Source organism: Ciconia boyciana, chromosome 3 (genome assembly GCF_034638445.1).
Source record: "Ciconia boyciana chromosome 3, ASM3463844v1, whole genome shotgun sequence".
In the NCBI taxonomy this organism is placed as follows: Eukaryota; Metazoa; Chordata; class Aves; order Ciconiiformes; family Ciconiidae; genus Ciconia; species Ciconia boyciana.
Genome location: NC_132936.1, coordinates 66,104,006 through 66,117,826, shown reverse-complemented (window position 1 = coordinate 66,117,826; position 13,821 = coordinate 66,104,006). Strand labels below are relative to the sequence as shown.

Here is a 13,821-nt window from a genome sequence, read left to right as displayed (position 1 = left end):
AGCTTTTTCAAAAAACATCTCATACTTTTTCTCTCCACACAGTACAAAACTCTTACTTTTATCCAGTTACTATGGAAAGATTTCTTTTCATATGACTTGAGGTTTAACTCTCCTTTTCTTTCCATATCTGATTCTCTCTCACCTCAGCTGCTGACACCAGCTCTCTTGGAGTTCCCTCTGGGTCTCCCCTCCAGCTCAGTATTTCCTTTTTCCATCCTCTTTGCTTCATGTATTCCCCTCTTCCCTTGACTCCTTTTGCTTTTCAAACCAAGACACAAAGTAATTACTTCACCCAACACTAAAATGAACCTGACTCTGGAGGGAAGCATATGAGTTGCTTATCAGAGGACACTTAATGACATACGGAAAAGGAAGTGAGGAACTGTGGCAGGTTGACCCTGGCTGGAGACCAGGTGCCCACCAAAGCCGCTCTGTCACTCCCCTCCTCAACTGGACAGGGGAGAGAAAATATAATGAAAGGCTCATGGGTTGAAAGAAGGACAGGGAGACATCACTCAGCAATTACTGTCATGGGCAAAACAGACTCAACTTGGGGAAATTAGTTTAATGTATTACCAACCAAATCAGAGTAGGATAATGAGAAATAAAAACTAAATCTTAAAACACCTTCCCCCCCCCCCCGTTCTTCCCAGGCTCAGCTTTACTCCTGAATTCTCTATCTCCCAGCAGCAACGGGACAGGGAACGGGGGCTGCGGTCAGCTCATCACATGTTGTCTCTGCCGCTCCTTCCTCCTCAGGGGGAGGACTCCTCACACTCTTCCCCTGCTCCAGCATGGGGTTCCTCCCATGGGAGACAGTCCTCCATGAACTTCTCCAATGTGAGTCCTTCCCACGGGCTGCAGTTCTTCACAAACTGCTCCAGTGTGGGTCCCTTCCACAGGGTGCAGTCCTTCAGCAACAGATGGCTCCAGCATGGGTCCCCTGCGGGGTCACAAGTCCTGCCAGCAAACCTGCTCCAGAGTGGCCTCCTCTCTCTCCATGGGGCCACAGGTCCTGCCAGGAGCCTGCTCCAGCACAGGCTCTCCACGGGATCACAGCCTCCTTCAGGCGCATCCACCTGCTCCAGCATGGGGTCCTCTACAGGCTGCAGGTGGATAACTGTTCCACTGTGGACCTCCATGGGCTGCAGGGGGACAGTCTGCCTCACCATGGTCTTCACCATGGGCTGCAGGGGAATCTCTGCTCCAGCACCTGGAGCACCTCCTCCCCCTCCTTCTTCACTGACCTTAGTGTCTGCAGAGTTGTTCCTCTCACATATTCTCATTCCTCTCTCCAGCTGCAGGTGCCGTTGTGTGGGGTTTTTTCCCCCCCCTTCTTAAATACATTATCCCAGAGGCGCTACCACTGTCACCGATGGGCTTGGCCTTGGCCAGCAGCAGGTCCATCTCGGAGCCAGCTGGCATTGGCTCTACTGGACATGGGGGAAGCTTCTAGCAGCTTCTCACAGAAGCCACCCCTCGTGTAGCCCCCCAGCTATCAAAACCTTGCCACGCAAACCCAATACGGGAATAATGCCTAAATGTAACTTCATACAGTTTGTTAGCTAGAACTTTTAACAATTTTTCAACCTGGAATGTTGAATGAGATTGCAATTTAATACTGCTTGGTATTAAAAAAGTGACACAGTGGCATTTCTAATTTTTTTTTATTTACATACTTTCCAAGAGAAATGGATTTGCCATAACAGCAGAAATATAGCTCTACTCATGGGAAAAGCAAACATGAGCAATTTAATCTTCCATCCAGCCTAATGCAGCCGAGACCACAGAATTCATATAATCATAACTAAATAGCTCAGCACAGTCACTCAGCTGGAGAGCACTTCTAAGGTCATTTGTTTCTTTGCTATACTTGCTAATAATATCTTGATTTCAACACAACACAAAGTTCCTAGATAAGAGCCTGATACTGTTGTCAAGATGAAACCTAGACAGAACAAAACAAAAAACATAAGCACACGATGTAACTTTGCTTCAGAGGAGAGGAAGAGAGACAACAAAAGATTCTACACAATGTTACAGTGGACAAGGCCAAAATAATAATCAGAATGCTTCCAGTCTCCAAAGCTGTGGTGTAATCTCTCTGTGATATGTTATCATCACTCTCCCTAGAGCATCCACCCCAGCAGATTTTTGCCCTTTGTGCACAAAGTATGACAGCCACTTAAAACTCTGCTCTTAAGGAATTTGATGACACACATAAACCTCACAAGGTGTTCACTATAAAGCAATCTGTATCCTTTAGGTAATTTTATTGATTATCATTTGAAGCACAGCATGAAGATGAGGTGAGGAGCAGAGTATCCATCCTTAGTGTACACCTCCTGGCCTGAGGTAGAGCACACACTGGACTTGCTCAGCCTACAATTTCAAAAACTTATCAAGCTGTTCCATGAAACCTCTCTTCCCTATATTTGGTAAGCCTGGAAGGGAAGCTGAGGATTTTTCCAGTGAAAACATTTTTGTTTCAAAATTTCAGTACACTGAAAACAACAACAAAAAAAGCATCTTATGAGAATTAAACTTCCATCAGGAGAAGTTTTACAATGCTGGGATGGGATAGGATTGAGGGGACAGAAGAGAGACACAGAGGTACTACAGCACAGACATCTTGCAAATGACCTTATTTTCTCCATTACAGCTGGATGTCCTAAAGTTAGTTACGAAACAGTTTGATGAAGAAATGGGAGGGTGAAGTATATTTCTGATCATTACTAGTTACATTTTGAAGGTTAATGCTGCAATCTGCAATTCCATTCAACTTTCACAGCAGTGCAATGCTAAATCTTGACAGACCTAAGGGATATTTGTTAAAAATATCCCCACGTTTGCAATGTATTATGGAATTTTATACTCACTGCACTTTAGCATATTCAATTTCTTAAGCAAACAAATATTCAAGGAAACCAAAGGTAGTGTATTTCCTGCAGCTTTCTTACTTTTCATGGAATGTAAATAAAAACTGTGAGAAAAGACTTTTATTATTCCCACTCACCCCTTCATTTTCAAAACAAAGAAAAGTCATGACTTGCGCAGCATCACACAAAGACCACAGCAGAGTCAAGCCTCATTTAATAGGAAAACAGTCCTCTCAGTTTCAGTGCTACTTCTCTTCTTCCATCCCCTGGTTTCCCCACCCAACCATATTTCATTCTTTAAGGCGATTACCAACAGCCTCCCAATGTTCTCACTTTCTTCTCCTTTGCAAGCACTAAAAGTGATCAGGTGTTTAAAACAAACACACACACTGCTATCCCATAATCACCCTTAGGGTAATATTTCCGTTGCATTTGTTGTTAGAAATTAGACAAACACTCAAAACTATGGCTGCTCTCATCTTTTATTGGTGCTATTCCTGTACTGAATGAATTAGGTACATCCCACAGTAACTGTATGTTGGGGGTTAACCCCAAAAGGCAGCTTAGCCCCACCCAGCTGCTCTGCACTCCCACCCTACCAGCTCCCGTGAAGGAAATCAACTCTAGTCCAGCCAAAACCAGTACACTGTGGGCTTTCGTCACAAATCTAGAATGGACTTTCAGAAGAAGCCATAAAAGGAACAAAGACCCAAAGCAGTGGTGAATATTAAGGTTCACTACTACAAAGAACATCAGGAAGGGCAGAAAGTTAGTTGCAGAAACAGCAAGCACTGCCCTTTAAAAAAAAACAAAAAACAACAAAACAAAACACAAACCCACAAATAAGAGCAACACAAATAATCTTTCAGAAACCATGCACCTTTCCCCATGACAATACCAAACCTTCTCTGATACCTTCAACAGCCATAACCCCAGCTGACAGGTTTTTAAGGACTCCTATATCTACAGGCCTTCCAACACTTTTGGAATCTTGTCTTGACAGCAAGAGTTCAGACATGCCTGATGAAAACTGACCCTATACACACCTTTCCTCTCCAACACTGCTGTCTTTTGGGGTCCCAGAACAGATGCAAAGTTCTGCTGAGATAAAAATACCTGCCCATCAGACAAGAAATAAGGCCAGTCACATATCCCAGATTAAACATGCAGATTGATCCAAATACTGTATCAGACAGTGCCACACTGTCTTTCTAAGCACTAATGTCCTCCCCTCACCCACCCTCCAACATTAGAACTACGAATGCAACATTTTAAATCGAGACCAGAGTATATACACCATTCAAAACACCAAATGGGCTATGTAAATGCCCCCAAAACTGCCAACACAGGAGATGCAGCTCAGCAATCCACACTGCCACTAGAATCTCTTCTTGGCCAGGTGCCTGCCAGGGAACTCATCATCCACTTGCTGAATGCCAGATAGTGACTGTGTAATGGTTGAGCAGCATGAGTCACATATCCAGCAGTCAGGTTCAGGAGGAAAGCACAGGAACACCTAATGCCAGGTGGCTGTGGCAGCAAGAGCAGGAAGCAAAGTGTTTTTAAAATGAGAAAGAGTAAAATAGAGAGGTATGCCAAAAACACCCCCCAAAAAACCCTCAGAGACAGTCATTCCTCCCTCTCCGCTCCTTTCTGCTAGTCAGGGGATCTGCTATATATCATAGGATCACAGAATCATAGAATGGTTTGGGTTGGAAGGGACCTTAAAGATCATCCAGTTCCAACCCCCCTGCCATGGGCAGAGACACCTTCCACTAGACCAGGTTGCTCAAAGCCCCATCCAACTTGACTTTGAACACTTCCAGGGATGGGGCATCCACAGCTTCTCTGGGCAACCTGTTCCAGTACTTCACCACCCTCATAGCAAAGAATTTCTTCCTTATATCTAATCTAAATCTACCCTCTTTCAGTTTAAAGCCATTACCCCTTGTCCTATCACTACATGCCCTTGTGAAAAGTCCCTCTCCAGCTTTCTTGTAGGCCCCCTTCAGGTACTGGAAGGCTGCTGTAAGGTATCCCTGGAGCCTTCTCTTTTCCAGGCTGAACAACCCCAACTCTGTCAGCATGTCTTCACGGGAGAGGTGCTCCAGCCCTCTGATCATCTTTGTGGCCTTCCCCTGGACTCGCTCCAACAGGTCCATGCCCTTCTTATGCTAGGGGCCCCAGAGCTGAATGCAGTATTCCAGGTGGGGTCTCATGAGAGCAGAGTAGAGGGGGAGAATCACCTCCCTATATATGTGTGTGTTTCTGTGTATATATATATGTATATAGGGAGGTGATATATATATCAGCTTCCCTATCCACTCTCTCTCAGTAGAAAGAAACTAACAGAAATGATGAACAAAAGAGAGTAGATGGGAGAAGAATGAAATGATGAAACCACAAATATTTCTTCACAATGAGGCCAAAACTCATCCCAAGCCTCAAGATTCTTGAGGTGGATGAATTATCTGCAAAGCTAAGTGGATTGGAAGTCTCTATGGCACTGGATGTTTGGTGATGATCACACCACACTTACTACTCTTATTATTTGCTGAGCACACGTAAGCTAAAATGAGTGAGCATGTTGTTTTATTTAAGAGTTTGTAAGCTGCAGCTACTTCAAGTATGTCCGATGCAAAGCTAGAGATGCAAACATAAATAGCAGAGTAGAACTACCAATTTCACCCCCAAATTCCCATGACTATAGAAAAAAAAAAAATGCAAGGAGGATAGATATTTCAGAGTTCAGCTAAGTTTAAGGCTTACTTCTGATCCTGGCTGCTCTTCATTGCACCGGCTTCCCAAAGTTCACAAATTGCTCTCAAAAACTAGCACCAAGATGAATAGTACTGGGACACAAACAGGACAGACAGAACTGGACATAAGCTGGTTATTAGAGGCCCCTGCTCACCACTGACTTCTGACTTTCCAGCTCCAGAAATCTCCAGAAACACTATTTTTGAAAGGCCAATGTGAAATACCAGAGGGATGCAAGCTTTTGCAGTAACGAACATAGGAACTGCTACCAACACAAACAGGACTTGGAAACGCTCAGCACCTCTGAAAGTCAGGACTTGTATCTCTCCGATGAGGCACCCAGAACTGGTGCCCTGAAGGCCTGAGCCTGTACCTCCATTCGATTTCAATTACTTTCTGCAACTTTTAGGTAGAGATGTGCAGTATACAGATATGCTGAAGAGATAAGTAAGCATTTGGAAAGACTTTCTGGTTCTTCTTTGAAGGAACGCAAATTACATCAGTTACTATGCCAGAACGCCTCACTCATCAACATGTCTCGTGGCCATTACTTTAAAGTCCACAGGGGAAACTTTAAACTAGCATGAACAGCAATTTATACTATTGAGAGTCTTGCCTATGCATCTTCTTCTGCACTCAGCCACATTTCTCTGGGAGTAAAGAGTCAACAGCCACACAAGCTCCACAGAACAGCTCAAACTCAAGTCTGCAGTGATGCTCTGCTACACTGACAAAAGGGAAAAAAAAAAAAATATATTTTGCCATTGTTCTGGTCAGAAGAAAAGTAATGACAGGATAGTAGTAAGACCTGAAAATTACAGGAAATGTCTTAGAACTATGAGAAAAATCTCCTTAGGATGCTAAAAAATATTCCTAATGAAGAATGGCAGGGACATGGTAAGAAGTTCTGTATGTAAGATTCCAGGTTCCAGTGAAGACAGCAACAACAAAACACAACAGCTAAACTACCGAGCAAGCCACAGCCTCCCTCAGGAGTCCCAACCAATCCCCCCCTTTGCAGCACCAAGTCTGTGCTGATAGAAAGCCACTAAGTTTTACATAACCTACAAGGTATGACTTAACTACATAAAGCATTCCAAGAAACTCTGGTAAACCGAAGTTTTTTCAAAGTGGTATGTGACTGGCAAGCACTGTCTAGCCTCTTATTTTATTCTCTGCTATGTAGATAATCCTCATGAGTATTAAACTTCTCTGATTAAACGTTATTTTTCAAGGCTCATTTTCTTGTGTCTGTTCAGTTACCTTTTATGGATCATATTTCAGCCCCTAAAATCACAATGGAGAAACTGGCCAGGAATTAGCGAAGAACAGAGATTTGCTCAGTGTAGGTGGTTGGCCTTAGGGCAGAATTTGTCATCCTGAAAATACTGAAGTGAATGTGGCCCAACTTAGTAGCAAACAACTGTTTGCTGGCAGACAATATTAAGCTCTCTTAAGCTATCTTCCATGTGATCAACTCACCAATTAAAACATCAGCACATCAATTCCTTTTATCTAATTCATTATTTATAAGTCATCCATCCAGCCTCCTTAAGCACTTAGTATATACCCAATCTTCACAACACCTGTTCAGAGACAAACATTATTGGACTAGACAAGCAACAACAGACCAGTTACCAATGGGTTACGTGACCCTCCCTTCTCAAGAATTCGCAGGATGTCTATGGCAAAGCCTTGAACTGACTTAAGGTCATTTCCACCCTGGTCCACTTTAATCTTCTTTACTATTTCATACCCTTGCTCAATACTCTGATCACAAGTTAAAGTACTGAAAAAGCACACACATATTCCTATCTTAAGGCAGAGCTGACAGGACTCTGTGGGAAACTCCATATTTGTGGGAGATTTGTATTTCTTTAGGAAGCGAGACATTTAAATAATGCCCCTCACTAGAATTAATATGCAAGGTCATTAACTGGGATTTGGATTCATAAGTCCAATTAACATCAAAGGAAGCTGAACAGCAAAATAGTCTCATTTAGCTCCCTGAAGATATACCCAACAGATCTCTATCAAACTAATTAAAGAATGACATTCCAGGCTGAATGTCCAGTCACTGCACTCCTTTGGGGCAAAAGTACCCCAGGTGCTCCCAAACACAGCAGGCACATGCTATCTAAACGGCTACCAGACAAGTGCTGGAAACAGCTCCCATACAAATGCTACAGCTGAACCCCCTAACTAATTGCACAAACTTGAGGAAACTATCATGCGGCCTGCCTGGTGTTCCGTAACAGAAGCCCAACACAAGAGAGAAAGCTATGGATAGGTCAGGAGCAAGCCAGAACATAGAAGTAATATACCCCAACAGTATGGTGGAGATAAGTATGTAGCTGACATCACACGTCAAGAACCCTGAACTCAACTAGTCATAGTGTAAGGAAATGAAAAGAGATAACTTGCCCTCCCCATTCTCATGCTAGGATCACTGTCTTAAAAGAAAACATTATGAAGAACGTCTACCCATCTAAAACTGTGGTTTCAAAACCAGCAAATAGCCTTTTACTTTTTAAGGGGGGGAAAAAAGGGAGTATGCAGTTTACACCTTGTCCTTCTCATGAGCAGACTTCATTCTTCAGTTCCAGAAGGAAAAAAAGGACTTAAGTAAGGGCATGGCCATCCTGTTAAACAGCAATAACACCAGCACAACTTGCTAGTGGAAGCCAGGTGCTGCTTTGTGGAGAAACAGAAACAATAGTGATTGGGGTACTTACTAGATTCACTATTTCTGAAACCGAGCCAGCATCTATCTCAACTGGACACAGTAGGTCATGAATCTCTGTCCCCCATTCTTATGCAGTATAGATGTGCCCTAGATCATTAACTTCCCCAAATATACTGCAGAGAAGCACTGATATACTTTCCTTGTATTCAGTATTCTAAGGATGCACCAAACTTTCCTACTAAACAAGTTGGAACATTTTTCCCTGCCATGCACTAGTCTCAATACTCATTCAACTGCTGCTCTTGGAAGAGACCTCAAATATATATTTTTCTCCTGAACTAGTTGGCAGACTCCCTTTAACACTTTCTGTATGTTACCACTATGGATCTCAGATCTGGGCTGTGGACTAGGGTCACTTGGTGGAAAGATGATACATACCTTCACTCTAACTCTAGTGTCATGAAATATTACAGACCATATCCCCAGGCTCTGCTACTACACACAAAAATACTACAGCAGAAAGGGTGAATGGCAGATTCAAAGCGGATGAGCAGCCAGTGACTGATCTATGTTACAGCAGATGATGCAATCTGCACCTGATCCAGATGAAAGCAGGAAAGGGACATGGACAGGATTCTCCATCCTGCACCCATCTTGGCTGTATTTCTGGTCATTGCCATTGTGCTATTTTCAAGGCTATTCTTTTACAGTGTTAGGAACCAAGCCATCACAGTGCTGTGCTTTAACAAATACCAAGCAAAGGTGAACTTTTATCTAATTTGCACACCATGCAGGCAAACTTCAGCCCAAGATGCGGCCCAGTGTGCTGATCTGGAGTCTGGCAGTAGCTTGTTAGCAGAGAATGAAGAGTAAGCTCAGAGTACCGGTGACAGCAACATCTCCCACACTGTCTGAGGTTGTGTGGCAGAACCATACCAAGGACCCCACAACCAAAGCTTTTATTCAAATTCTCTAGTGCACCCTTCATTTTGTAAAACATCCAGTAATATTGAGTGCATTGTTACTGACAAGTCTAACATTAAGAGCTTACTTCATCATAGTTACACCTGTGAAGGTATTAGCTTTATTTAAAAAGATTAGGATTTACAGTGGAAAAAAAACCCCAACTAAACAAATACAACATTAAGAACACTGAAGGAAGAAGAAAAAAAGGTAGGCATATCTGTAAAGAGGCAGTAGGCAAGTGAAAAGGGAAGAAATGTGGTAACAGCTAGCTAACTAATTCATAGGGAATGAGAATGGTACTTAAAAACAGAAAGACCATACACTGTATTAAAGATGAAAGGTGATAAATGGGAAGATAAAGAGCCAAGCTTTCTCCAACCACAGTGCCAAGTAAATATAATCTAATTCTAATGGAGCTACTGGGAATTACTCATCCAGCTGTTCTCAGCTGCCCAACCCGTGTTAGAAATGCATGCATCTGGCACTGGTCATGTCAGACCTGTGCTTCATCCATTCCCCATTGACTTGAGGCCCCTTGTGGACTGCAGCTGACAGGAGTTTAGAGCAGCAAAAGAACTGCTCTCACTCCTTCCCTATTTGTTGACTGCTCTGGAATAACTAGCTCTTCAATCCCTAATTTTCCTTGCACAAAGCTGCACCAAGTATATCTGAAAGGAGCACTGGGGAGTAATGAGGTGATAAAAATACTCTGAGGAGAGTAATATTGTGGTAAAAAAGTGTCACCTCTGTCAGCAGCTAATAATGGATATCCAGGAGGACTACAGGACAGGCCAAATTCATAGCAACACTTCTCCATACTCTTTTATAAACTCAACCATCTCTGACTAAAGTACTTCTGGATAAGAAGGGGTACCTTTCCATCTGATAGACCTCAATCGATTTCTTGCACGGATTTGTTGAGGTGCTTTTTGAACCCATGCAAACTTTTAGCATCCATTACATTCTCTAATAAGGCAAGTCTAAGCATTTCACATGGTAACTATAAGCTGTGTGAAGTAGTATCCTCCTGTTTTGAACACTGCACTCGCTAGTTTGTTTTGACGCTTCCTAGTGGTTCTATCAGAAGGGACAGTGAATAATTTTGCCTATTTACTTTCTCCATAGCAATCAGAATTTCCAAAATGAGATCTTAAATAGCTCTACAAATGGGGGCAGTGCCGCCTCCCCCATTTTATAGGTGTACAAACAGAGGCAGGAAGAAGGGAGAAGGCTTACTCAAGATAATCTAGCAGGCTAAAGGAGGAAGTAGGCATAGAAACTGTATTATTTTAGTTCCTACCCACTGTCCTAGCTATATGATGATATAAGCTTTCAGTTTCTAGAATATTTATTTTCATTAAACAAGAACTGATCTAGATTTAAAAGAAAACACACTGAGAAGACTGAGAAGCGTCATCACTTATACTGAAGGCTGTAATTTAGAAGAAAAACTCTTTAGACCATAAGACAGCCCTCCTTTCTAACCAAGTATCACCATTATACATACTCCTGCCCATTTTTACACGTTTCCTTACATTTCATTCATGGCTAGAGGCTAAGGGCTCATCAGCAAATTATCCACTACTACCAGCCTAGATACGCATATCTACAAACTAAAGAAATCACATAGATTCAGCCCCTTCCTCTGTCTACCTCACTTTTAATTCAAATTTTTACTTCAATTTTACAAATACTCAGAGCTGCACAGAATTCAACATCAAATGTTCTTACCTTAGCTGATATGGAGGTATCTTGATAGCAGCATCAGGAGAATCCAAGGTTTCTGTATAACCAAAGGAAACAATAGGGCTTTTAAAAGAAACTTCTGAGTTCAACCATAGTCATACATCTGGCTACAATCTCTGAACCAATGATCCTAAAGTTTATACCTACTCCAGCTGACAGAACAACAATCGCTGCTGCTCCAAGTCTCCAAAGATTTGCATATGAATCTATCAGGACACTGGGTGCCCAATGAGAAGGCACCGAGTACCATCTTTTCCTCAGTGAACTCCCTTTCACGTATCAGCACTTCAGCAGCACATATAATAAAATTGGAACAGTATCAAGGATATTAGCACGGCTGCTGTGCAAGGATAACATGCAATTAATGAACCAATCCATGGAACATCAAGCTGAAAGGCCAGTAATAAGACAGCAACAGGTATGAACTACCACGGATTGCTGTAACTATGTATGGATGAAAAATAAAAATTTAAAGCAATTTTAAGTATTGCAGTTACGCTGATGTAAGTTAAGGGTCTTGCCGACTAGTGCTCCAGGTAGTTAGCATCAAAAGCACTTCAAGTCACAGCCGATCTCTGAAAATGGGTGGATGCTGAAATTTACCTAAGCTCATATTCCCTTAAAGAAGAACTCGTTTTATTGATCATTATTTCCATTATACAGCAGATAAAAAAGCTCACTGAATCCAGTAAAAAAAAAAATCCAGCTTTTAAAATAGATGTCTGAATGTAAGCCAGCAGTGAAAACTGTACTGGAGGTTTTTTACGGGGGCGGGGGGGAAGAAGCTTTTAGAGAAAAGACGTCCGTGTCCCCCCCAACACACACAGAAACTGGTACCTACCGATACCCCTATCTGCCTCGCAAGACCCACGAAGCAGACCCGGCGGCGGGGGTGGCGAGGGACACGGCTGCTCTCCGGGACCGCCAGCAGGTGCCACAGCCCCTTCCAGCAGCGCGGAGCTCCCGGGCATTTTGAACCGCCTGAGGCGCTCCGGTCCCTCCGCACCCGCTGGAAGCTCAGCGCCCAGCGCGGAACAAGTTTGTTGAGGTCTCCCTGCCCCCGCCGTTACAAAACCTCCCCGTCGGAGGCTCCTGCCCCGCACCGCTACGGGCAGGGCCGGGCCCCGCTCCGCTCCCCCGCGGGCAGCCCGGCCGCGGCGGGGTCAGCCCGGCCCCCCGCCCCTTACCGATGGCCCAGGTGCAGCTCTCCTTGATGGCCCTGTGCTTGCTCCCCGACGCTTCCTTCTGCAGCTTTCGCAGGATTTCTTCCATCTTGCCTCCCCCGGGATCCTCGAGCAGCCGCAGGGGCAGAGGAGCAGGCGGCGAGGAGGAGGAGGGCGGTGCGGGCGGCAGAGCGGTGCCGGGGCTGCCCCCGCCGCGGCCGTGCCTACGCGGGGACGGTGCGCGGCACCCTGCTGCCGCCCCTCCGCCGCTGATGAATCACGCCGAGCTCCATGGCGGGGACACGTCAGTTGTTGCCGCTGCGGAGTCCCTCCTCCTCCTCTCCCACCCCGGCAGGCCCCGGTGGCGCAGCCGGGCTGGGGCCGGGCCTGGCCCCGCCCGCCGCGGGCACAGCCCAGCGGTTGCAGCCTCCCCCCGTCCCGGGAGCGCAGGGAGTCCCTTCGCGGCGCCGGGGGCGGTAGGCAGCGGCGGCTGCCGCCGACCGTGGAAGGCCCGGAGAGCGGAGCGGGGGACAGCGCCGCCGGACCCGGACCCCGCGGCGGCAGCCGCCCCCGGGGAGGAAGGCGGCGCGGGCGGCCTGCGGCCTGGCCGGTTGCCATGGCGACCGGCGGCCTGGCCAGCGGGCGGCGGGCGCCGGCAGCCCCTGCCTGCCTGCCCCAGGAAGCGGGAGGGGTGGGCTTGGTGGCTGCCTGGCTCAGCGGTTCCAGCCGGGCGGCGTGCCCGCGTCCGGGGCTGGGAGACGCTTTCTGGGCTTTGCAGGGCCGAGGCGGGGGTCTGCTCCTGGGCTCGTCCGGCCTCCCCACACCGCCCCGCTGCTGAGCGCGGCCTGGGCCTGCAGGGCTGGGTTCCTGCTCCCCAGCCACGCCATTCGCCCAGCCCTGCTGCAGGGCAGCCCCTCTCTCCCGCTGCGGAGCCACGCGGGGCGGGACGCAAGTCGGGCCTGCACACCGACACCTGTGCAGGGGCTGGTCACGCTCTGAAATCAGTGGGATCAAATAGATGGCAGTGTGCCCTGCAGGATCTACACCTTTCTTCCCAGCTGGCATGTGCTGAAGGTCACGACTCGACCTACTCACCTGTGCCTTGGGAAGCATGCGTACCCCTGTGTCCCCCCAACGAGCCAGCCCCCAGGAGAGAAGACAGCCACTCCGCTAACTCAGACCTTCTTCCTCACACCCTGAATGCTTTCTATCCAGCAAAACTCCTGCCTTTTTCAGTTTGTTGTTTCCCTGCGTTATTTCTAGGATAGGCTACTTGCCCTTTTTGCGACTGCATCAGTTAACGTTAATTGAATGTTTTAATGTCGTCGTCTTGTTGCAGAATATCTCTCAAAAGGTACAAGAGGACAAACAGGATAGGAAAAGAAAAAGATGACAGATAAGAAAGGCAGTCCAGGTAGCAGCTGGCGGTATTAGTGGTTATGTCTCCTACTGCTAATTGGAAGAGTACCAATTGCAAATTACCAGACAGAATATTGGCACCTGCTGAATCAGCCATAGCATTTCCCATAGGATATTGGGCTTTCAAAGGCTGTCCCTTATCCAAATACTTACAAGGGCTGATCCTGCTTGTGTTCGCAAGTATAATGAATGCATAATCCAT

At 45.8% G+C, this 13,821-nt stretch overlaps 1 protein-coding gene across 5 annotated transcripts in view; it reads right to left on the bottom strand.

The window, feature by feature from the left end:
• ARFGEF3 (ARFGEF family member 3) overlaps positions 1-12,722 on the bottom strand; it is a 98,983-nt gene extending 86,261 nt beyond the window's left edge. For 3 of the 5 annotated variants that reach the window (XM_072855945.1, XM_072855947.1, XM_072855948.1), the window contains exons 1-2: positions 12,225-12,722; positions 11,023-11,074 (exon numbers count right to left, since the gene is read on the bottom strand). In XM_072855945.1, coding sequence (XP_072712046.1) covers positions 11,023-11,074; positions 12,225-12,309 — 137 coding nt within the window. In that variant the 5' untranslated portion in view covers positions 12,310-12,722. The remainder of the gene's footprint in view (positions 1-11,022; positions 11,075-12,224) is intronic. The other 2 variants (XM_072855949.1, XM_072855950.1) reach the window with 1 other exon arrangement.
• Between the last annotated feature and the right edge of the window lie 1,099 nt (positions 12,723-13,821).